At 48.8% G+C, this 22,848-nt stretch overlaps 1 protein-coding gene across 1 annotated transcript; it reads left to right on the plus strand.

The window, feature by feature from the left end:
* The first annotated feature begins 387 nt into the window (after nucleotides 1–387).
* On the plus strand, nucleotides 388–21,247 carry OLFML2A (olfactomedin like 2A). The gene is made up of 9 exons (XM_081339621.1): nucleotides 388–991; nucleotides 9,925–10,036; nucleotides 10,807–10,961; nucleotides 11,308–11,415; nucleotides 12,351–12,542; nucleotides 14,222–14,480; nucleotides 15,375–15,584; nucleotides 16,563–16,748; nucleotides 20,036–21,247. The coding sequence occupies exons 1-9, from the start codon at nucleotides 896–898 to the stop codon at nucleotides 20,635–20,637; spliced, it is 1,920 nt and encodes a 639-aa protein (XP_081195747.1). The 5' UTR covers nucleotides 388–895; the 3' UTR covers nucleotides 20,638–21,247.
* The last annotated feature ends 1,601 nt before the right edge of the window (nucleotides 21,248–22,848 follow it).

A 22,848-nucleotide genomic window follows, 5' to 3' on the forward strand; every position in this document is an offset into this window, starting at 1 on the left:
GCTCCAGCAAGAGAACCTCCACCAAGCAGCTGTCCAGTCTCTTCTTAAAAGCCTCCCTCCAGGGCGACGGAGCACCCACAATTTCCAGTGGCAAGCCGTTCCACTGGTTAATTAATTGGCCTCGCCGTTAGGAAGTTTCTCCTTAATTCCAGGTTGCTCCTCTCCTTTCCATCGTTGTTTTGTTTCTTCTGCCCTCTGCTGCCCTGAGTCTTCTCCGAAGACTCAGGGCGGCTTACAAGCTTAGCAGTAGCCTTCATTCTATGTATATGCCTGCTTATTAGGGCTTTCACACGCACACACCCAAGCGGCATTATTACAAAGTCAGCTTAATTGCCCCCAACAATCTGGGTCCTCATTTTACCCACCTCGGAAGGATGGAAGGCTGAGTCAACCTTGAGCCTGGTTGGGACTCGAACCTGCGCTAATTGCAGGCTTGTACAAAAAAAAAAAAAAAAAAAGCGCCGATCTCCGGGGAAAACGACGGAAAGGCTCGGCTCGTCGGCCTCGCTTTACCCCGTCTGCGAAATGGGCACGACAAACCAGCCAGCCAACCGGGCTCCCTTCTTCCGTCCATCATCCCGAGGGAGGAGGGGCGCGGGTAGGGTGAGGGGTGGTCTTCGCCCCTCCTCGGGACCATTCAGCCAGATCTTCCGCGCTGGCCAGGGCGGGCGAAGGGGGGGGGGCGGCTGGCACCCCTCCAGCTCAACCCAGAGGCGGGGGCACCGGCCGGGAAGCCCCTCCTTCCCTGCCCGGCAGCCTACCCCCCCCCCTCCAATCTTCAGGGCTCCCAGACTCAACAGACGGAGCCCGGGGGCGCTCGGTTAGCGGAGGGGGGGTTCCCTACCCGGCGTTGCGCACCGGTTCTGCCGCTGCCCGGAGGGGGGCGGGGGTCGACATGGGCGCCCCAAAGGGTCGGGGGCGCCTGGCCTGGGTCGCCGCTCTTCTGCTCCAGCTGCTCTTCTCCTCCGTCCCGGCGCAGGGGAGAGGGAAGGTAGGAGACCCCCCCAGCCCCCCGGGAACGGGGCAGGGGCCACAAGCCCGACAGCTTGGGGAGGGGGGTGGGGGGTGGGGTGGGAAAGCTGCTTCCCTGTCGAGCAAGCCGGGTGGGATTCCCAGCCCGGGACCCCTGCAGGGATCCCCCCGGAGATGGGGTGCTTGGGGAGCCCCCTTTCACCTGGTGGGGATCTGCGCCCCCCCCTCCCACAGTTTTCATTTTCTCCGACTTATTTACTTTTTTATTTTCTTTTTTATTTTATGACATTTATATAAAAAACCTATCTGTTTGAGCAATCCGGTCTGGTCTGAGGGGTTTTATTTGAATTATTGTTTTAATGTAACTTATCTTCTGCATTTGGGCATTAGGGTTGAATTTGTTTTCAATTTCTGTATTTTATGTATTTTGATATTTATGTCCCTGTTCACCGCCCTGAGTCCTTGGGGAGAAGGGCGGTATACAAATCAATCAATCAATCAATCAATCAATCAATCAATCAATCAATCAATCAATCAAATAAATAAATAAATAAATAAATAAATAAATAAATAAATAAATAAATATATATATATATATATATATGCCGCCCTTTCCCGAAGGACTCAGGGCGGTTTACAGGGTGATTAAAAAGCCAAGATAACAAAAGTTAAAAACAAATTTAAAAAAAATAATTATTATTATATTCGTCCCTGCATAAATAAAACCCCAGTTAAAATGAAGATTAATTCTCAGCCTTGAAACGTGTCCCGTTAAAAAGAAACCTAGAAAGAAGCCTTAAAACCAGGGGAGGGGAGGGGGGTTTTTTTTTGGGGGGGACACACAAAAAAAAACCACCAACAACACGGCAAGGCTTTTGCACCAAACGCCTCCTCGTCTTGAAGCTTCGCTTCTTCTACAAACCGGGAATCGTGGCTTAGCGGGGGTCCGGAGCGGGTCTCCGGGTGCCCCTTTGGATCAGACATCGACTTTAGGATTTGGGGGGAATCCAAAGCCGGATCGGGGCTGGATCTCTTCCTGCCAGGAAAGGTTGGGAAGAGAAAGTGAATTATTAGAGTTTGCGGTGGGGGGGGGAATTCACTTTCTTCATTTAAGGCAGTTTTGGAAAAAGTACAGTAGCTTTTGCTGGAAAGGAAAGCCTTGTTTCGTTTCGTTTCGTTTCGTTTCTTTCACCGCCTTCTTGGCTTGGCCCTACGGCCCTTTTCTGGAGGCGAGTGCCTCTGAGCTTGTGCAGAGGGCCACCTTCTTCTCTTCCCAGATTTTTAGGGTCGGTCTGGGAGACCACCGCCGCTTCTTGGAGGCAAATCAACCAAGTTCTCTTTGGGGGGGGGTTCAAAATAAAAATAAAATAAAATAAAATAGGTAGGATAAGTACCTAAATTGCCAAATAGCCTGAGTGACAGACACCTCCGTAGGAAGTGGGAGAGGGGCGAAGAGATGATGCTTTTATTGCTTTATTGAAGCTTGGAAAGTCACCAGCATCCACCCAGAAGCGTTGTTTGTTTGTTTTTTTCCTCCCGATGGTGGGCTGTTGAGTTTCCTCCCTGGGTCAATCCTGGCTTGCAAGAGAAGGAGGGGGAGCCCCCCCCCCACCGCACACACACACACACCAATCGCAGAAAAGCCTGAATCATCTGTGGCAGTTTTTATAGCCGGATCCCCTCCCTCCCATTTCTCCATTCAGTAAGGCTGACTCACACAGACCCCCCCACCCCAAATGACTTCCGAGGGTCGAGCAGGTTGCAAAACCCTCCCACCACCACCGATCAGAATTGACTTTCTGCCCCCATCCTGCTCCCCCCTCGGCCTTTATCCCTGTGCAAAGTGAAACCAGCAATCCTACACGCACACACACATACCCTAAAACCCATGCAAAGGATAATGGCTTTTCTCTGCCCACCCCACCCCTGCCCCATGGCTACTTTGCTTAAAAAATTAGGACCTGGGTGCACAGTAACACACGGACACACACACACACACACACACAGAGTCCTGCTCTCCGAAAATATTTATGCTCCCAGCAGCGAGAGATGCCCTTTGGCGTGCACCGAGGGGCAAGTGGGCCCAGGATCCCCGTTTGCTAAGCATTCCTCACCCCCCTGGCGTATTTCACATCGGCCTGGTGCAAACAACGGCCATCTTTTTCTGCCGGAGGATACTTGGAATTGTAAGTCAAGGAAGAGGAATTTTCTATGTGGGAGAAGTGGAGAGCTCGCCTCCTGGGAGTTGGGAAAGCGCTCCGTTGCTGGGAGTTTTTAAAAATAGACCGGAGAGCCATTTGACCGACATGGTGTAACAACACTCCTGTCTTCATTGGGGGGGGGAGAGGGCAGGGGTTAGACTAGAGGACCTCGGGGGGTCCCTTCCTGTCCTATAATTCTAGCTTCCAAGGTGCTGCCATGTTGTCCCTTCTCCCCGTGGGGAAATGCAATAAATAAAACGCATCAATTTTTTTCATGTTGTCGAAGATGCCGGCCGCTATGGAGATGCCCAGTTTTGTAGGGAAATTAAAAGGAAAAAAACAGAGAGAGAAAGAAAAACTTTAAAATAGTTGAATTTGTAACTGTGCCGGAGACAGAGGCGAAATGGGATACAGGAAAGTCCTCGAATTTCGACGGTTCAAAGTTACGACAGCATTGACAAAAAGCGACTTACGACGGTTTTTCACACGACCGTTGCAGCATTCCCCCGTGGTCACGCGATCAAAATTCAGAGGCTCGGCAACTGACTCGTACTTATGACCGCTGCAGTGTCTCCCGGGGTCATGTGACACCCCCCTTTTGTGACCTCCTGACAAGAAAATTCAAAGCAGATTCACTGAACGACCAGCTTACTCGCTTACCAACTGCGGTGTTTCGCTTGACAAAAATGGCGAGAAAAATTGTCAAAACGGGACATAAACCCACCGAACAAATTTCTCACTTAGCCACGTAAAAAGCTTTGGGCTCAGTCGTGCTCATAAGCTGAGGACTAACCCGCACCTATTCTTTCCACGATACGCATTATTATTTGATTTCTTTTAATTAAACTAAATTCCATATTACAATTTGGGCCTTGAATTAGCCTCTGTTGGGACATCTCATCCTTCCCCTTCAGGGTCACAAAGGCTTGGAAAATCCTTGAAAAGGGCTCGAAATCCAGAAACCTGGTCAACTGGGTTTAATCTTTGACGCCCCCCCCCCGCCACGCCCCCCATGGCTCTGTGGAAAAGATTTTAGAGAGTTGTTCTTTTTTAATTAAAATTTTAAAAAATTTTAAATTTTTTTAAAAAACCTTCAGGAGGGTTGGTGTTCATATAAACAGGACTTACTTATTTCTCGAAATTGCATGTTGAGGATTACCTGTCAGAAAGAGTGTAGGGTCTCCTGCTTGGGTGGGGGGCTGGGGGTCCCACCCAACTCTTTTATTCTAATTTTTTAAAAAAATAAACCTGTAATCTTGCTGAGGTGGTGGTGATGGAGGCAGCCATCCTGAACGGGCAACTATCTTTCTTTCTTTCTTTCTTTCTTTCTTTCTTTCTTTCTTTCTTTCTTTCTTTCTTTCTTTCCTTCTTTCTTTCTTTCTCTTTCTTTCTTTCTTTCTTTCTTTCTCTATCTATCTATCTATCTATCAACCTATTTGTATCTTCTATCTGTCTGTGTCTATTTATATCATCTATCTATCTATCTATCTATCAATCTATCTTTCTCTCTGTCTGTCTGTCTGTCTATCTCTGTCTGTCTGTCTATCTATCTATCTATCTATCTATCTATCTATCAACCTATTTGTATCTTCTGTCTGTATCTATTTATATCATCTATCTATCTATCATCTATCTATCTATCTATCTATCTATCTATCTATCTATCTATCTATCTATCATCAACCTATTTGTATCTTCTGTCTGTATCTATTTATATCATCTATCTATCTATCTATCTATCTATCTATCTATCATCTATCTATCTATCTATCTATCTATCTATCTATCAACCTATTTGTATCTTCTGTCTGTATCTATTTATATCATCTATCTATCTATCTATCTATCTATCTATCTATCTATCTATCTATCTATCTATCTATCTATCTATCTATCTATCAACCTATTTGTATCTTCTGTCTGTATCTATTTATATCATCTATCTATCTATCTATCTATCTATCTATCTATCTATCTATCTATCTATCTATCTATCTATCTATCTATCTATCTATCTATCTATCTCCTGAAAACATTTACAGCCTTTTCCCCTCCCCCCCCCCATGGCAATGCAACATAACTGTGCCACTCTGCAAATAGGCCGTGGGAGAAGAGTTAGACAATCTTTAAAAAAATGGTTTGCCAAAGTCCGCCTCTGTCCCGAAATAAATCATCCTGGTTTGGTTTTTTGTTTTTTTGGGTTTTTTTGCACTCTTCTCCAGTCCGTGGGCAGCTGGAGTGGGGAACAAGCCCCACCCCGCCCAACCCAAGGACATTTTTTTTCCGGACAGCTGCAAAGATTGAGCCTGATGGCTTGGGTGGGAAAACTGGCAGGGGGCGAGGCGGGGAGGGGGGTTGCGGGCACTGAGCTGCATGCCACAGGCTGCTGGGATGTCCTCGAGTTATGAATAGTTGGAAGGGGCCTTGGAGGTCTTCCAGTCCAGCCCCCTGCTCAAGCAGGAGACCTTAGACCGATTCAGAGAAATGGCTGTCCAGTCTCTTCTCGAACACTGGAAGTTTTTAAGAAGAGATTGGACAACCATTTGTCTGAAATAGGACAGGATTTCCTGCCTAAGCAGGGGGTTGGACTAGAAGACCTCCAAGATCCCTTCCAACTCTGTTATTCTATTCTGTTCTGTTCTATTCTATTCTATTCTAATTTTCTATTCCTATTGTATTTTATTGTATTGTATTCTCTCCATGTCATGTTCTATTCTGTTCTATTCCGTAATTCTATTCTATTCTATTCTATTCTATTCTATTCTATTCTATTCTATTCCATTCCATTCCATTCCATTCCATTCCATTCCATTTTCTTTTCTCTTCTCTTCTCTTCTCTTTCTTTCTCTTCTCTTTCTCTTCTATTCCTTCCAACTCTTATACTATTCTGTTCTGTTCTATTCTATTCCATTCCATTCTGCATTCTATTCTCTATTCTAAAGGTAAAGGTTCCCCCGCACATGCGTGCTAAGTCGTTTCCGACTCTAGGGGCCGGTGCTCATCTCCGTTTCAAAGCCGAAGAGCCAGCGCTTGTCCGAGGACATCTCCGTGGTCATGTGGCCGGCATGACTAGATGCCAAAGGCGCACGGAACGCTGTTACCTTCCCACCGTAGTGGTCCCTATTTTTCTACTTGCATTTTTACGTGCTTTCGAACTGCTAGGTTGGCAGGAGCTGGGACGAGTAACAGGCGCTCACTCTGTTACGCGGCACTCGGGATTCGACCCACCAAACTGCCGACCTTCTGCTCGACAAGCTCAGTGTCCTAACCCACTGAGCCACCGCGTCCCTCCATTCTCTATTCTATCTAATATATTCTATTCTATTCTATTCTATTCTATTCTATTCTATTCTATTCTATTCTATTCCATTCCATTCCATTCCATTCCATTCCATTCCATCTTCTCTTCTCTTCTCTTCTCTTCTCTTCTCTTCTCTTCTCTTCTCTTCTCTTCTCTTCTCTTCTCTTCTCTTCTCTTCTCTTCTCTGCAGTGCTGCTGGGCGAGAGTAACTCAATTCCTCCCAGTGGGAGAACAAAGCTTCTGACTTTGTGCCACTGACTCCTCCGTTGTTTCAATCCTCAAGGATTTTTGCTCTTCCGCTGCTGCAGATTCCAAGCCCAGGCAGAGCTTTTTCGGCCATGCCACCTGCGCAGACACAAACCCCAGAGAGGGGGAAGAGCTCGGCTTCCTCAGCCCGGGTTAAGCGGCTTCCGCAGAGCCGTGCCGGCAGCTGGGTCTCCCCTTGGAGGCTGTACCACAGCCTGCTTTGAAGGGAAGCTGCGGCTGGCTGAGGGTTCCTTGTTCCCTTCCCACTTCCTGGCAGACTCCATTGTGGTTCCTGTTTGTGGAAGCCGTTGGCCAGACGCTCCAGGGATGTGTTTGTGGGTCTGTGACAATTCACAATGCCCAACTCGCCACGGCCCGCCTGCCGTGGCACAACTCACCGCAGGAGAAGGATTTAGACTAATGTCGAGGAAAACGGTGGAAGAGAACGGCTAACGAAAAGGATGCCAAGGGAGGGGACGGGGTGAAATGTGAAGGGCAACGATGAAAATACTTTGTTTTATTTTGAATAGTGAAGTTGCATGGTGAAATTGCCCCATTGTGAGTTGTCCCACCGCAAGCTGGCCAAGGTGCGTGGTGGCAAGATTTAATAATAATAATAAAGTTGGAAGGGACCTTGGAGGTCTTCTAGTCCAAGCCCCTGCTCAGGCAGGAAACCCTATACCATTTCAGGCAAATGGCTGTCCAGTCTCTTCTTAAAAGCTTCCAGTGTTGGAGCATTCACCACTTCTGGAGGCAGGATGTTCCACTGGTTAGTTGTTCTAACTGTCAGGAAGTTTCTCCTTAGTTCTAGGTTGCTTCTCTCCTTGACTAGTTTCCATCTGTTGCTTCTTGTCCTGCTTTCAGGCGCTTTGGAGAATAGCTTGACTTCCCGATGAAGGACTGTGCTTCCTTATCGTCGGCCGTGGTCCTATCTGCGTCTGGTTTAGGTCTCCAGTGCGAAAAAGCTCACTTTGCTTTTTTCTGTCCGCCAACTAACTTGGTTTTACCGGCATCCCAGCCAGCAGCAACCTTGTTAGAGCGGGCAAAAGGGTGAGAGTGGAAGGATCTAACGGCACGCCTTTTCCCCAGACTTGCCCCGAGAAACTCTTGGAGCAAAAACATGAGTTCTGCTCCTAAAGCCACTTAGAACATTATTGGGAGTATGATGAGCGAAGGGAGGGGGGTCCCCCCCATTTCCCCCCCCTCCCGCGCTTCCTTTCTCTTGGCCCCGAGATCTGTGAGCCCGCCGTTCTTTGATGCGGTGCCCGGACAGCTGTGTGGAGCTTCCCCGGCCAGATGTGACCTTTTCCGACCTCTGGCTGGAGTCGGACTACAACTCCCATCGTCTCTCAGCCAGGGAGCGGAGGCTGAGGAGAGAAGCGGAGGAAAAAATCGATTTTCCTTCCATCCGGCTGGTTCCGGAGGCAAGAGGGGTGAGCCGGGCGGGTCTAGGCAGGGATGAACTATCCAGGGGGAACCTGCAAAGGTGGTAGCAGGCGGGGGGGGGGGAGCCAGAGTGACAGATCCTGGTCTGTTTCCGCAGGGCTGGGTTTGCCCCTGGTTAAGTGGTCGCTTACGGTGCCTCGGTGACCCCATAGAACAGCTGGGGAAAGAAGGAAGGAAGGAAGGAAGGAAAAGAAAGAAAAAAGAAAGAGAGGAAGGGAAAGGAGGGAGGAAGGAAGGAAGGGGGAGAGAAGGAAGACAAGGAAGGAAGGAAGGAAGGAAGGAAGGAAGGAAGGAAGGAAGGAAGGAAGGAAGGAAGGAAGGAAAAGAAAAGAAAGAGAGGAAGGGAAGGGAAGGGAGGGAGGAAGGAAGGGGGAGAGAAGGAAGAAAAGGAAGGAAGGAAGGAAGGAAGGAAGGAAGGAAGGAAGGAAGGAAGGAAGGAAGGAAGGAAAGAAAGAAAGAAAAGAAAGAGAGGAAGGGAAGGGAAGGGAGGGAGGAAGGAAGGGGGAGAGAAGGAAGAAAAGGAAGGAAGGAAGGAAGGAAGGAAGGAAGGAAAGAAAGAAAGAAAAGAAAGAGAGGAAGGGAAGGGAGGGAGGAAGGAAGGAAGGGGGAGAGAAGGATGAAAAGGAAGGAAGGAAGGAAGGAAAAGAAAGAAAGAAAGAAAGAAAGAAGAAAGAGAAAAAGGGAGGGAGGGAAGGAAGAAAGAAAAAGAAAGGAAGGAAATGGAAGGAAGGAAACAGAAAAAAAGAAAAGAGAAAAAGGGAGGGAAGGAAGGAAGGAAGAAAAAGAAAGAAAGAAAAAGGAAAGAAGGAAACAGAAAAAAGAAAAGAAAAAAGAAAAGAAAGAGGGAGGGAGGGAGGGAGGGAAAGGAAGGAAGGAATAATGACTTAATATATTGACCGCCCATCTTACACAAGGCTGTAGGATTCCAACCGAGTCTCTGGGACTACCTGCCACTTGATCCTGCCTGGTGCCCACTCAGGGCCGAGGGATGCCAGCAGCCCAAGCCCCCCTTCTCCTTCCCGGAAACTCGGTGACCCTCGCCGAAGTTGGCAGGAGGATGCTCCCCGCAGCTGTGATTTGCCTAACCGTGGTTTGTTGCACAACCCACAATGGCTGGGCCGAGTCGAGGAGTTTTTGCAAACAAATGCTGCGGTTTGGAGCCTGTGGGGACAGTACGGTAACGGTTGGTCCTCAACTTACAACGGATCGTTTAGTGACCGTTCAAAGTTGCAACGGCGCTGAAAAAAGGGACTTATGGCCGTTTTTCACACTTAGGACCGTTGCAACGCCCCCCCCCCCCGTGGCCGCGTGATTTACATTCGGACGCTCGGCAACCGACTCACGTTTACGACGGTCGCAGCGACCCAGAGAGGGGAGGTCACGTGATCCCGTTTTGCGACCATCAGATGAACAAAGTCATAATGGGGAAGCCAAATTCGCTTCACGGCCGTGTTCCTCATTTAACAAATGCAGGGTTTCCCTTAACGACCGCCTTGGTCGAAAAATAAAAACCACTTTTGATTTAAAAAAAAACTTGACCTGGAGGACTAAGAAACCTTCATGGACGTATTTCAAGAAAGGTCCCCAAAATGGACAAGGACTCGTTCAGACACTGTCTCACGCAGCGACAGAAATTTTGGGTTCAATCGTGGTCGTAAGTCGGGGACAACCTGTACACCAAGCAGAGATCCCTAAGGAGCTTTTGGGGTGTGTGTGTGCTAAATAAAATCCTGCCCCCTGCTTTCCCAACCCTTGTAGGCCTTTGCAGACCCGGATCAGCACGTTCGCATGACCTCCGAGGGCTCCGACTGCCGCTGCAAATGCATCCTGCGCCCGCTTGGCAAAGCTGCCTGTGCCCGTCTCCGGGAAGGTAGGTTCTCCTGCCTGAGCAGGGGGTTGGACTAGAAGACCTCCAAGGTCCCTTCCAACTCCGTTATTCTATTCTCTTCTGTTCTGATCTATTTTCTATCCTATTTTCTCTTCTCTTCTCTTCTCTTCTCTTCTCTTCTATTCTATTCTATTCTATTCTATATTTCTACTCTATTCTATTTTATTCCATGTTCTATTCTATTCTATTCTATTTTTTATTCTCTCATATTTTCTATTCTATTCTATTCTATTCTATTCTATTCTATTCTATTCTTCTGTTCTTCTGTTCTTCTATTCTATTCTATTCTATTCTATTTTACATTCCATATTCTATTCTATTCTATTCTATTCTATTCTATTCTATTCTATTATTCTATTATTCTATTCTATTTTACATTCCATATTCTATTCTATTCTATTCTATTCTATTCTATTCTATTCTATTCTATTCTATTCTATTCTATTCTTCTGTTCTTCTGTTATTCTATTCTATTCTATTCTATTCTATTCTATTCTATTCTATTCTATTCTATTATTATTCTATCTATTCTATTCTATTCCATTTTACATTCCATATTCTATTCTATTCTATTCTATTCTATTCTATTCTACATTCCATATTCTATTCTATTCTATTCTATTCTATTCTATTCTATTCTATTCTATTCTATTCTATTCTATTCTATTCCATATTCTATTCTATTCTATTCTATTCATTTCTACTCTATTCTATTTTATTCCATATTCTATTCTATTCTATTCCATTCTAAGGCAGCCGGAGCGGGGAGGACTTCTACACTGTGGAGACGGTCAGCTTGGGGGGCGACTGCCGCTGCTCCTGCGCGGCCCCCCCAGCCTCCCTCAACCCCTGCGAGGACGAGTGGAAGATGGAGAAGCTGAAGGAGCAGGCCCCCGAACTACACAAGGTATGGAGGGGGCAGAGGCTTTCATGCTAGAACTCACCATCTCCTGGTGATTGGCCCAAGGTCACCCAGCTTGCTGTCATGCCTGAGGTGGGACTAGAACTCACCGTCCCCTGGTGATTGGCCCAAAGTCACCCAACTGGCTGTCATGCTAGAACTCACCATCTCCTGGTGATTGGCCCAAAGTCACCCAGCTGGCTGTCATGCCTAAGGTGGGACTAGAACTCACCGTCTCCTGGTGATTGGCCCAAAGTCACCCAGCCGGCTTTGATGCCTAAGGCGGGGCTAGAACTCCCCGTCTCCCGCTTTCTAGCTGTGCCTTAACCACTGCTCCCCGCTTCTTCGGCAGCTGCAGTCAGTCATCGAGTTGCTGGAAGGAGCCCTCTACAGCATGGACCTGATGAAGGTCCATTCCTACATCAAGAAGCTGGTGGAGCAGATGAGCACTTTGGAAGAGGTGACCACCAACGACTTGGGGGTTTCCTCCATGGACGTTCCTTTCCTCCTTTAGCAGCCACTGGGTGGGTTTAGAGAAGGCGGAAGGGCTGGGGGGAGTGAGGAGGGGGTCTCCTCCATCCCCGGAGATTTTCCGCTGCCCGCTGAGTGACCCCGGATTTAAGTGATAATTAAAGGAGATTCTGGCTAAAGGATGCGGGGGGGGGGGATAAGAGCCAGTCACCACCAGAACCTCAAAACACGACGAGGTTTCCTGCGATGGGTCTGTTTGAGCAGACCATGCTGGTTCGGGGTTCCTGAGCAGGGCTGGACTAGATGGCCTCTAGGATTCCCTGGGTTTCAGAAGCTCCTGGAGAAAAGGGAAAGGAAGTCAGGGAGGCTGGTTAACCAAGTCAATGCAGTATAATATTAACATAAAGGTAAAGGTAAAGTTAAAGGTTCCCCCGCACATGCGTGCTAGTCGTTTCCGACTCTAGGGGCCGGTGCTCATCTCCGTTTCAAAGCCGAAGAGCCAGCGCTTGTCCCAGGACGTCTCCGCGGTCATGTGGCCGGCATGACTAGACGCCAAAGGCGCACGGAACGCTGTTCCCTTCCCACCGGAGTGGTCCCTATTTTTCTACTTGCGTTTTTTACGTGCTTTAGAACTGCTAGGTTGGCAGAAGCTGGGACGCGTAACAGGCGCTCACTCTGCTACGCGGCACTCGGGATTTGACCCGCCAAACTGCCAACCTTCTGATCGACAAGCTCAGCATCCTAACCCACTGAGCCACCACGTCCCTTAATATTAACTACTACTACTACTTCTTCTTCTTCTTCTTCTTCTTATATTATTATTATTATTATTATTATTATTATTATTATTATTATTATTATTATTATTATATAATTAATATTATCACACACACCCCTCGATCCCTTCTCCCCCCCCAACCCCAGACGGTCAAAACCAACCTGAGCCGCGACAGTAACGTGCTGAAGGACAGTGTCATGCACTTGAGTGACCAGATGAGGCGCTACGAGAACTACTCGGACATCATGGCGGGCCTCAAGAAGGAGCTTTCGAACCTGGAGCACCAGCTGCTGCAGAAAGACGCGGCCGTCGCCAGTCCTGAACTCAAGGCGACCCAGGTGAGTCCCTGTTGTTCTGGCTGGAATCGACCGGTCGAATCCATCACCTCGAAAATTTGGATCCATTTATCTGTTTCTTTGGGCTTCCCGTTCCTTTCTTACTGATTCTTCGGAGGTTTCTTTCCTCTCGCACCCCCCGCTTGCCTTGAGTTTGCGCTTCGTTCCTCTTCCCTCCCCTTCGCCTTGTCCTTTCGTGCTGCGTCCACAGCCTGGTTTGCAGGCACAGATCTGAAGAGTTAAGCTGAAGGCCGGACAAGGAACAACGGACGGAAACAGATCAAGGGGAGATTCAACCTGGAAATAAGCAGAAATTTTCTGACAGTGAGAACAATCAACTGATGGGACAGGAGTTGCCTTGAGAAGTTGTGGGAGCTTCATCACTGGAAGCTTTCAAGAAGAGACAGGACCGCCATCTGTCAGAAATAGTGGAGGATCTCCTTCTTGGGTGGGGGGTTGGACTAGATGACCTACAAGGTCCCTTCCAAATTTGTTATTCTATTCTATTCTATTCTATTCTATTCTATTCTATTCTATTCTATTCTATTCTATTCTATTCTATTCTATTCTATTCCATATTTTCTATTCTATTCTATTCTATTCTATTCTATTCTATTCTATTCTATTCTATTCTATGCTATGCTATGCTATGCTATGCTATGCTATGCTATGCTATATTCTACTCTTAATCTATTCTATTCTATTCTATTCTATTCTATTCTATTCTATTCTATATTCTACTCTTATTCTATTCTATTGTATTCTATTGTATTCTATTCTATTCTATTCTATTCCATATTTTCTATTCTATTCTATTCTATTCTATTCTATGCTATGCTATGCTATGCTATATTCTACTCTTAATCTATTCTATTCCTATTCTATTCTATTCTATTCTATTCTATTCTATTCTATTCTATATTCTACTCTTATTCTATTCTATTCTATTCTATTCTATTCTATTCTATTCTATTCTACTCTTAATCTATTCTATTCTATTCTATTCTATTCTATTCTATTCTATTCTATTCTATATTCTACTCTTATTCTATTCTATTCTATTCCATATTTTCTATTCTATTCTATTCTATTCTATTCTATTCTATTCTATTCTATTCTATTCTACTCTTAATCTATTCTATTCTATTCTATTCTATTCTATTCTATTCTATTCTATTCTATATTCTACTCTTATTCTATTCTATTCTATTCTATTCTATTCTATTCTATTCTATTCTATTCTATTCTATTCTATTCTATTCCATATTTTCTATTCTATTCTATTCTATTCTATTCTATTCTATTCTATTCTATTCTATTCTATTCTGTGAGGTTCTGTTCTATTGTATTCCTTATTTCTATTCTGTTCTGTACTATTCTGTTCTATATTTTATTCCATATTCTGTTGTTCTGTTCTATTCCTTATTTCTGTTCTATATTTTATTCCATATGCTATTCTATTCTATTCTATTCTATTCTATTCTATTCTATTCTATTCTATTCTATTCCTTACTTCTCTTCTCTTCTGTCCTGTTCTATTCTGTTCTGTTCTATATTTCATTCCATATTCTATTCTATTCTGTTCTATTCTTTATTTCTTTTCTGTTCTATGCTATGCTATGCTATGCTATTCTTATTTTCCCCTGCATTGTTCCCAGTATGTGTTTCTCTCCCCATCCTAGGACACCGTGACGCGCAAGGAGAGCCTTCAGAAATATTCCAGTCCTCTGAAAAGCCTGGGGGAAAAAGAGACCCCCAGAATGCCCAAGGAGAAGTCCCTCAAGGCGGAGAAAGTAAGGAAGGAAAGCGCCAAGGGGAGGAAGGGCCTGCCCCCGCCCAGTTCCAAAGCCCACTCCTCCGGGCAGGAAACCGTCCTCCGGGGCGTTGTGTACTACAAAGCGGGACATCGAACGGAAGCGGAGGGGGTGGCGAGCAGCCATGGTGAGTAAGGGGCGGGCAGGGGTCCCGGGGAGCTGCCTCCTCAAATTTTGCAAAATCAAATGCAGTTTGGTTATCACAGTACAAGCGGCCCTTGACTTACGATAACCGAGCCTGACTTTTTTGCTGCTAAGTGAGTCACGGGTCACATGATCGTTCCTCATTTCAGCACCGGCCTTGCCGCAGTCAGTCGCTGCGGTCGATAAGTCCGTCACCTGGTCATTCAGCGAATCTGGCTGATCCACCCGCTCGACTTGGCTTGTCAGGTCGCAAAAGTCGCACGTGATTTCCCCCCTCCCCCCCCAGCCCGGGACGCTGCGACGGTCATAAATACGAGTCAGTTGCCAAGCGTCTGAATTTCGATCATGTGACCGTGGGGGGAGAGGCTGCGACGGTCTTTCGGTGTGAAAAACAGTCGTCGTTCACCTCGATCGTTGCCGCCGTCGTAACTTCGAACGCTCCCTAATCAGACCGCCGTAAGTCGAGGGCGACTTGTACGAGTCGTCCTCAACTTATCAGGACCAGAACTTCCGTTGCTAAGCAAGTCGGTCCTTAAGAGAGTCACGCCGGATTTCCCGACCCTTTTTTTTTTCCCAGGGCTGTTAAACGCACATCACTGCCGTTAAATTAATCCTGCGGTCGTTAAACAAATTCAACTCCCCTTTCCGCCTATTGGCGGCCGTAGGCTGGGAAGGTGGCACGTGGTGGGTCAGGTGACTCCGTGGCTGCCACGTGCCCAAATTCTGATCCCACAAGCGTGGCGAGGCTGGGAGGGTTTTCTGTTTTTCTGTTTTTCATTCGCCACTGTAGCTTTGGCCAACGTTGTAAGTTGAGGACTGTCTTTGGCGGGGAGGATTCCCCACTTTGGGGCTTGCTAAGAAGGCTCCTTTCCTGCAGAAAACCCTGCAAGGGACGCTGGGTCCAAAATGGCCGACCAAGAGACCCTCCCCGCGGCAGGAGAAATCCCTTCGACGGCTTCCCCTGCCAACGCCACCTTCGTGCCCATCATCCCCAGCACCGGCACCCTGCTCCCAAGTCGGCCTGGCACCCCTCTGCTGTCCAGGAGGCGTGGCCACGTCCCCGAGGTCCCTCCCTCGCCCAGCCCCGGTAGGTGTGAACCCTTCCTCCATCAGGGCTGGGTTGGGTTAGGAAAGCCGAGATCACGTGCGGTACTAATACCCCTCTGTAAAGCCTTAGTAAGGCCACACCTAGAGTACCGCAACCAGTTTTGGTCTCCACACTATAAAAAAAGACGTCGAGACTCTGGAAAGAGGGCAGAGAAGAGCAACAAAGATGTCGAGGGGACCAGAGGCTAAAACATATGAAGAACGGTTGCAGGATCTGGGCATGGCTAGTGTAGCGAAGAGAAGGACCAGGGTAGGACATGATAGCGGTCTTCCAATCTTTGAGGGGGGTCTCACGTGAGGAGGGGGGTCCACCTATTCTCCAAAGCACCTGAAGGCCAGACAAGGAACAACGGATGGAAATTGATCAAGGGGAGATTCAACCTGGAAATAAGCGGAAATTTCCTGACAGTGAGAACAATCAACCGGGGGAAGAGGAGTTGCCTTGAGAAGTTGTGGGAGCTTCATCACTGGAAGCTTTCAAGAAGAGACAGGACCGCCATCTGTCAGAAATGGTGGAGGGTCTCCTGCTTGGGCAAGGGGGAGGGGGGTTGGACTAGATGACCCACAAGGTCCCTTCCAACTCTGTTATTCTATTCTATTCTTTTCTATTCAGATTTTATTCTATATTCCATTCCATTCTATCCTATTCCATTCCATTCCATTCTATATTCTATTCAAATTTTATTCTATATTCTACTCTACTCTACTCTACTCTACTCTACTCTATTCTAATTATTATTCTATTCTATTCTATTCTATTCTATTCTATTAATTCTAATTCTAATTCTAATTCTAATTATTCTAAAATTCTGATGGAAGGAAAATGGGTTGGGGGGGTGTCTCCTTCAGTAGAGCTGTGCAAGGGCCCCGGAACAGAGCTGGCAAAGGTGGCACCGTGGGTTGTGGGGTGGGGCGGCCTGGTTGCCAACCCTTCCCATCCTCTCCGTTGGACCCACAGCACCCAGGGCCTCCTGCGAGGGGACCCTCAAGGCGGTGGAGCCCCCCCAGGTGCAGCACAGCTACGGTCGAAACGAGGGGGCCTGGATGAAGGACCCGGCGGCCTCCGATGAGCGGATCTACGTGGCTAACTATTATTACGGGAACAACCTGCTCGAATTCCGCAATTTGGAGAATTTCAAGCAAGGTGAGGAAGGGCGGGGTGGGTGGGTGGGTGGAGGGAGGGGGTGGAAGGGGGTGGAGGGGGGGCACTGCACACCCACGAAGACCAGAGGGGTGGGCTGTCCGTGGACTAAGCCGCAGTTTGTGAAATGGGACGGATCGAAGGAACCACGGGTCGTTTGGCGTATGGTGAGCCGCAGTTTGTAACCACGAGGGCTGATTTTGGGGAAGCCCCCGAATGGAGGCTTAAAACAGCTTCCCAGGCAGGGGAGCAGGTTCAGAGTTTGCGGAATTCCTGGGCCAGATATAAAGGTAAAGGTAAAGGTTCCCCCGCACATGCGTGCTAGTCGTTTCCGACTCCAGGGGCCGGTGCTCATCTCCGTTTCAAAGCCGAAGAGCCAGCGCTTGTCCGAGGACGTCTCCGTGGTCATGTGGCCGGCATGACTAGACGCCAAAGGCGCACGGAACGCTGTTCCCTTCCCACCGGAGTGGTCCCTATTTTTCTACTTGCATATTTACGTGCTTTCGAACTGCTAGGTTGGCAGAAGCTGGGATGAGTAACAGGCGCTCACTCTGCTACGCGGCACTTGGGATTCGACCTGCCAAACTGCCGACCTTCTGATCGACAAGCTCAGCGTCCCAACCCACTGAGACACCGCGTCCCAGATATATATATGTCTAAATAAAGAAAAGAGGATTTATTTGCGTTCTTTTTTCTCTTTTTGGCTGCTTTGTTCTAGTCCTTCCTTCTTTCCTTTCCTTACCGGCTGCCAGCAGTTTGGCAGTTCTCTCCCGACCGGCTCAAGGCCGACTCGTCCTTCTGTCCTTCCAAGGACCCAGATAGTTGGGGGGGGGGCAAGATGCTGACCCTGTGAACCACTTAGAGTGGGCTGTAAAGCACTGCAAAGCGGTATATAAGTCTAAGGGCTCTTGCTTTCCTCTCCTTCTCCTCTCCTTCTTTCGTTCTATTTGCTTCCTTTCCTTTCCTTCCTTCCTCTCATTCTCCTCTCCTTCCTTCTTTCCTTTCCTTCTTTCCTTCTTTCCTTCCTTTTTTCTTCCTTTCCTTTCTTTTCCTCTCCTTCTCATCTCCTTCCTTCCTTCTTTCCAAATTTCCACGTCGACCACCTCCTTCTTTCTTGCTTTTTAATTTTTTTCCAAGGCTTCTCCTGCTTGGATGATTCTTCTTCTTTCTTCTCCTTTCCTTCTCATCCCCTTTCTTCCATCCTTCCTTCTTCCTTTCCTTTTTTTCCTTCCTTCCTCTCCTTCTTGTCTCCTTCCTTCTTTTCTTTCCTTCCTTTTTCTTCTTCCTTCCTTTTCCTCTCCTTCTCATCTCCTTCCTTCCTTCCCTCCTTCCCATCCCTTCCTTCCTTCCTTCCTTCCCTCCTTCCCATCCCTCCCTTCCTTCCTTCCTTCCCTCCTTCCCATCCCTTCCTTCCTTCCTTCCTTCCTTCCCATCCCTCCCTTCCTTCCTTCCTTCCCTCCTTCCCATCCCTTCCTTCCTTCCTTCCTTCCTTCCCTCCTTCCCATCCCTTCCTTCCTTCCTTCCTTCCCTCCTTCCCATCCCTCCCTTCCTTCCTTCCCTCCTTCCCATCCCTTCCTTCCTTCCTTCCTTCCTTCCCTCCTTCCCATCCCTTCCTTCCTTCCTTCCTTCCCTCCTTCCCATCCCTTCCTTCCTTCCTTCCCTCCTTCCCATCCCTTCCTTCCCTCCTTCCCATCCCTTCCTTCCTTCCTTCCCTCCTTCCCATCCCTTCCTTCCTTCCTTCCTTCCCTCCTTCCCATCCCTTCCTTCCTTCCTTCCCTCCTTCCCATCCCTTCCTTCCTTCCTTCCTTCCTTCCTTCCTTCCTTCCTTCCTTCCTTCCTTCCTTCTTTCCTTCCTTCCTTCCTTCCTTCCTTCCAAATTTCCATGTCTACCACATCCTTCCTTTTCTTCTGCTTTTTAATTTTTTTTTCAAGGCTTGGATGATTCTCAGAGTTTTAAAGCAAAGGCATTTCTAAACACACACACACACACACACACACACACACACACACAAAACAGCTCAGGAGATGGTGGTGCGGTGCGCAACTAAGAAACCTCTTCTCTTTTTTTTCCAGCTGAAATCCGAGCCGGGGGGGTGGGTGGGGGGGGGTGGGGGCGGTCCCCTTGCATGTTAGTTAAAAATGCCTCTTCAATTTAATTTTATTTATTTTTGTTGAGCCAACTTGGTAAAAGAGTCTGCTCAGGACTCCCACTGGAATTTCAGACAGGCGGATCCCGTGGCTTGCCCAAACCATGATTTGGGTTGATCCTTCCGGCGGGATCTAAAAACTTATTTATTTGAGCAATCCGGCCTGGTCTGATGGGTTTGGGGTTAGGGTTTTTAATATGGTTTTAACTAGTGTATAGATCGGGCATAAATTATTTAATTGTTTATTTAACTTTTGTACTTTGCTTTTTAATATGTATTGCCCTGTACACCGCCCTGAGTCCTTCGGGAGAAGGGCGGTATAAAAATTTAATAAATATAAATATATAAATATAAATATAAACAGACTGTGGAGCTCTGAAGGGCTTTTGGGGAGAAGCTGCAGGCTTTAAATCCGCCGCCCCACGCCAGGAGGGTGTCGAAGGAAGAAAGGAGCAAGAGGGCCTGTCTTTTCCTTCCTTCCCTCCCTCCTTCCCCTTCCTCTTTCTTTCCTTCCTTCCTTCCTTCCTTCCTTCCTTCCTTCCTTCCTTCCTCCCTCATCACTGCAGGTTTTCAAGAAGACAACGGTTTGTCTGAAGCAGTCTAGGATTCTAGGGTCTCCTGCTTGAGCAAAGGGCTGGACTAGAAGACCTTGAAGGTCCCTTCCAGCTGTGTTATTCTGCTATTCTTTTTTCCTTCCTTCCTTCCTTCCTCCCTCCCTCCCATCTCTCCCTCCCTCCCTCCCTTTTCCTTCTTCTCTCCTTCCTTCCTTCCTTCCTTCCTTCCTTCCTTCCTTCCTCCCTCCCTCCCTCCCTCCCTCCCTCCCATCTCTCCCTCCCTCCCTTTTCCTTCTTCTCTCCTTCCTTCCTTCCTTCCTTCCTTCCTTCCTTCCTTCCTTCCTTCCTTCCTTCCCTCCCTCTTCCCTCCTCCCTCCCTCCCTCTCTTTCCTTCTTTCCTCCCTCCCATCTCTCCCTCCCTCCCTTTTCCTTCTTCTTTCCTTCCTTCCTCCCTCCCTCCCTCCCTCATGCCATTTGTCTGAAACAGAGCAGAGGGTTGGACTAGATGACCTCTACGGTCCCTTCCAACTCAGTCCTTCGGTATCCCAAGGCTGCATTTCTTACCCCGACCTCTCCCGGTTTTCCCCAGGGCGCTGGAGCAACGTCTACAAGCTCCCTTACAGCTGGATGGGGACCGGCCACGTGGTCTTCCGAGGCTCCTTCTACTACAACCGGGCCTTCACCAGGAACCTCATCAAGTACGACCTGCGCCAGCGCTTCGTGGCCGCCTGGTCCTTCCTGGATGACGTGGTCTACCAGGACGCCACGCCCTGGAAGTGGCGAGGCCACTCCGACATCGACCTGGCCGTGGACGAGAGTGGGCTGTGGGTCACCTACCCGGCCGCGGACGACGGCTACTCCTCGCAGGAAGTCCTGGTGGTGAGCAAGCTGGACGCCACCGACCTGTCCACGCAGAAGGAGACCACCTGGAAGACCAGCCTCCGGCGCCACGCCTACGGGAACCGCTTTATGGTCTGCGGCGTCCTCTACGCCGTGGACGAGGGCCACGCCAGGGAAGGCCGCCTGATCTACGCCTACGACACTCACACGGCCACCGAAGCCCGCCCGGAGCTGCCCTTCCGGAACGAGTTCGCCTTCACCACGCAGGTGGACTACAACCCCAAGGAGAAAGTCTTGTACGGCTGGGACAACGGCCACCAGGTCACCTACAAGCTGCAGTTCGTGGCCTGAGGATCGGGACCCCACCACCACCAAAAAAAGCCACGGGCAAGCGCTCTCCGTGGCCGCAGGATGTCCACGGCCCCAGGGAGGGACTTTGATAGACAGGGCAGAGGGGACCGACCTCTGGCAGAATGGGCAACCTCTCCCTTCGCCAAAGAGCTTCGTGGCGGGAACTTTTGGGGCGCCCCCAAACGGCTGGCGGGATTTTGGGGGTGGGGGTGACGGGTAATTAGAAAGCTCTTCGTGGCTGGCTTTATTTTTTTTCTCACGACGTTTCTTGCACGCAGGAGGCCCCGTGAAAATAAGGCAGGCGGTCCTCAGCTTACGACGCTTCATTTAGCGACCGTCTCAAGTGACTCATGGCTCTTTTTCCACCCTTACGACCGGTGGTGGCCTCCCCGTGGTCTCAAAGATCAACATTCAGACGCTTGGCAGCTGCTTTGTCTTTGCGACGGCCGTGTCCCTTCAGACAAGCCAAGTCCACGGGGCAAGCCGGAGCTCGCTTAACGGCCCTAGACCTAACTTAACAACTGCAGCATTTCACTTAACAACCGCGGCAAGCCAGGTCGTAAAATTGGAGGGGGGGGGAGAAGCGCACTTAACCACCTTCGCTTAGCGACGGACGTTTTGGGGCCGAGTTGTGTCATAACTTAAGGACTGCTTATATGCATTTGCTGCAGCCTAAGAAACAAGCCAGGTTTAACCGGTTGTCTGAACACGCCCCAGCGGGAAGATTCAGACTGTGGCTTGTTTTCTTTTGTGGTAGGGAGTTCTGTGCAAATACAAGTACAGGCCGTCGCTGCGTTACGGCCGCGGTTGAGCCCAAAAGTTACGTTGCTACGACTTTCCTTGCCGCCGTTGTTAAGTTCGTCACCCGCTTGTTAAGAGGAGCCGGCTTCTCCGTTAACTTCGCTTGTCACAAGGTCGCAAAAGGGGGAATCCCGTGATCCCCCCCCGCCGGGGGACGCTGTGACCCGTCATAAATCTGAGCCGGTTGCCAATCGCGTGGGCACGGGGACGCTGCAACGGTCGTTAAGTGTGGGAAAACCGGTCACGAGTCTTTTTTCCCCGATGCTGCCGTAACTTCGAACTGTCACTAAAAGAGCCGTTGTGAATTTGAGGACTGGCTACGTTGGCCACGGCGTCGCTTGTGCACGCCAAGCGGGACGAGGGGTTTTCATGGCCAGTAGGAAACCGGAGCGATTCTGAGGATGGGTGGGCTCCGATCTCTTTTAGAATAGAATAGAATCTGGAAGGGACCTTGGAGGTCCTCTAGTCCAGCCCCCCGCTCCAGCAGGAGAAGAACCGGTGCCATTTCAGACAAGGGACTGTCCGGTCTCTTCTTAAAAATCTTGGGGGGGGGGGTTGTAGCGGGGGAGGCACAGAATAGCTGGTGGCTCCAATTTAGGGGTGGGGGGGTTGAACTTTTCCCCCCAGGGAGTCAACGTCCCAAATCTTTCCTCTTTCTTGCCGTTTGCTAAGCTCAGCCTTCACGCTGCTGCTTTGGACGGTCCTGTGAAAATCCTCACTTGGGAATAAGGTCTTTTTCCTCTGCCCTCCGCGTGCACACCCCTCTCCGGCTGTCCCTTCCCTTTCCTCCCCGTTTCCCCCCACTTAACGACCATTGCAGCATCCCCGTGATCGAAAATCAGAGGCAGCTGACTCGTATTTCTGACGGTTGGCGGCGTTCCGGGATCACGCGATCGATCCCCTTTTGCGTGACCACCGACAAGCAAAGTCAACGGGGGGCAAAACCAGATTCACTTCACAGCCGAGTCCCTAACTTAACAGCGGCAGCGATTCGCTTTACGACCGTCGTAAAACGGGGCAAAATTCACTTAACAAACATCTCGCCTAACGACAGAAGTTTTGCGCTCAATGGGGATCGTAAGCCGAGGACTCCCTCTACACAATGCCTGCTCTGTGTTTAGCTCCCCCCACCCAAGACAGAATAAATACTTTGGGATTCCTTGAATGGCTTGGGAACAAAATTGAGAAGTTTTGTGCCCCCCAGGGGTCACGTGTGTCCCCTTTTGCGACCTTCTGGCAAGCAAAGTCAGTGCGGGAAGGCCGATTCGCTTAGCGACCGGGTTACTGACTTATCAACTGCAGGTGATTCACTTAACAACTGTGGCAAGGAAGGTCGTAAAACGAGGCAGAACTCACTTTGCAAATGTCTCGCATATAGCCACAGAAATGTGGGGCCCTGTTGTGGCCGTA

The sequence above is a fragment of the Vipera berus genome, assembly GCF_964194415.1.
Source record: "Vipera berus genome assembly, chromosome: 15".
In the NCBI taxonomy this organism is placed as follows: domain Eukaryota; kingdom Metazoa; phylum Chordata; class Lepidosauria; order Squamata; family Viperidae; genus Vipera; species Vipera berus.

What these genes read in the sequence shown, in the direction of transcription:
- OLFML2A (XM_081339621.1), top strand. Translation starts at nt 896, where the DNA reads ATGGGCGCCCCAAAGGGTCGGGGGCGCCTGGCCTGGGTCGCCGCTCTT. An exon ending in AGATGAGCACTTTGGAAGAG is followed by an intron (nt 11,416 to 12,350) that starts GTGACCACCAAC and finishes CCCCAACCCCAG; the next exon opens with ACGGTCAAAACCAACCTGAG. An exon ending in TTTGGAGAATTTCAAGCAAG is followed by an intron (nt 16,749 to 20,035) that starts GTGAGGAAGGGC and finishes GGTTTTCCCCAG; the next exon opens with GGCGCTGGAGCAACGTCTAC.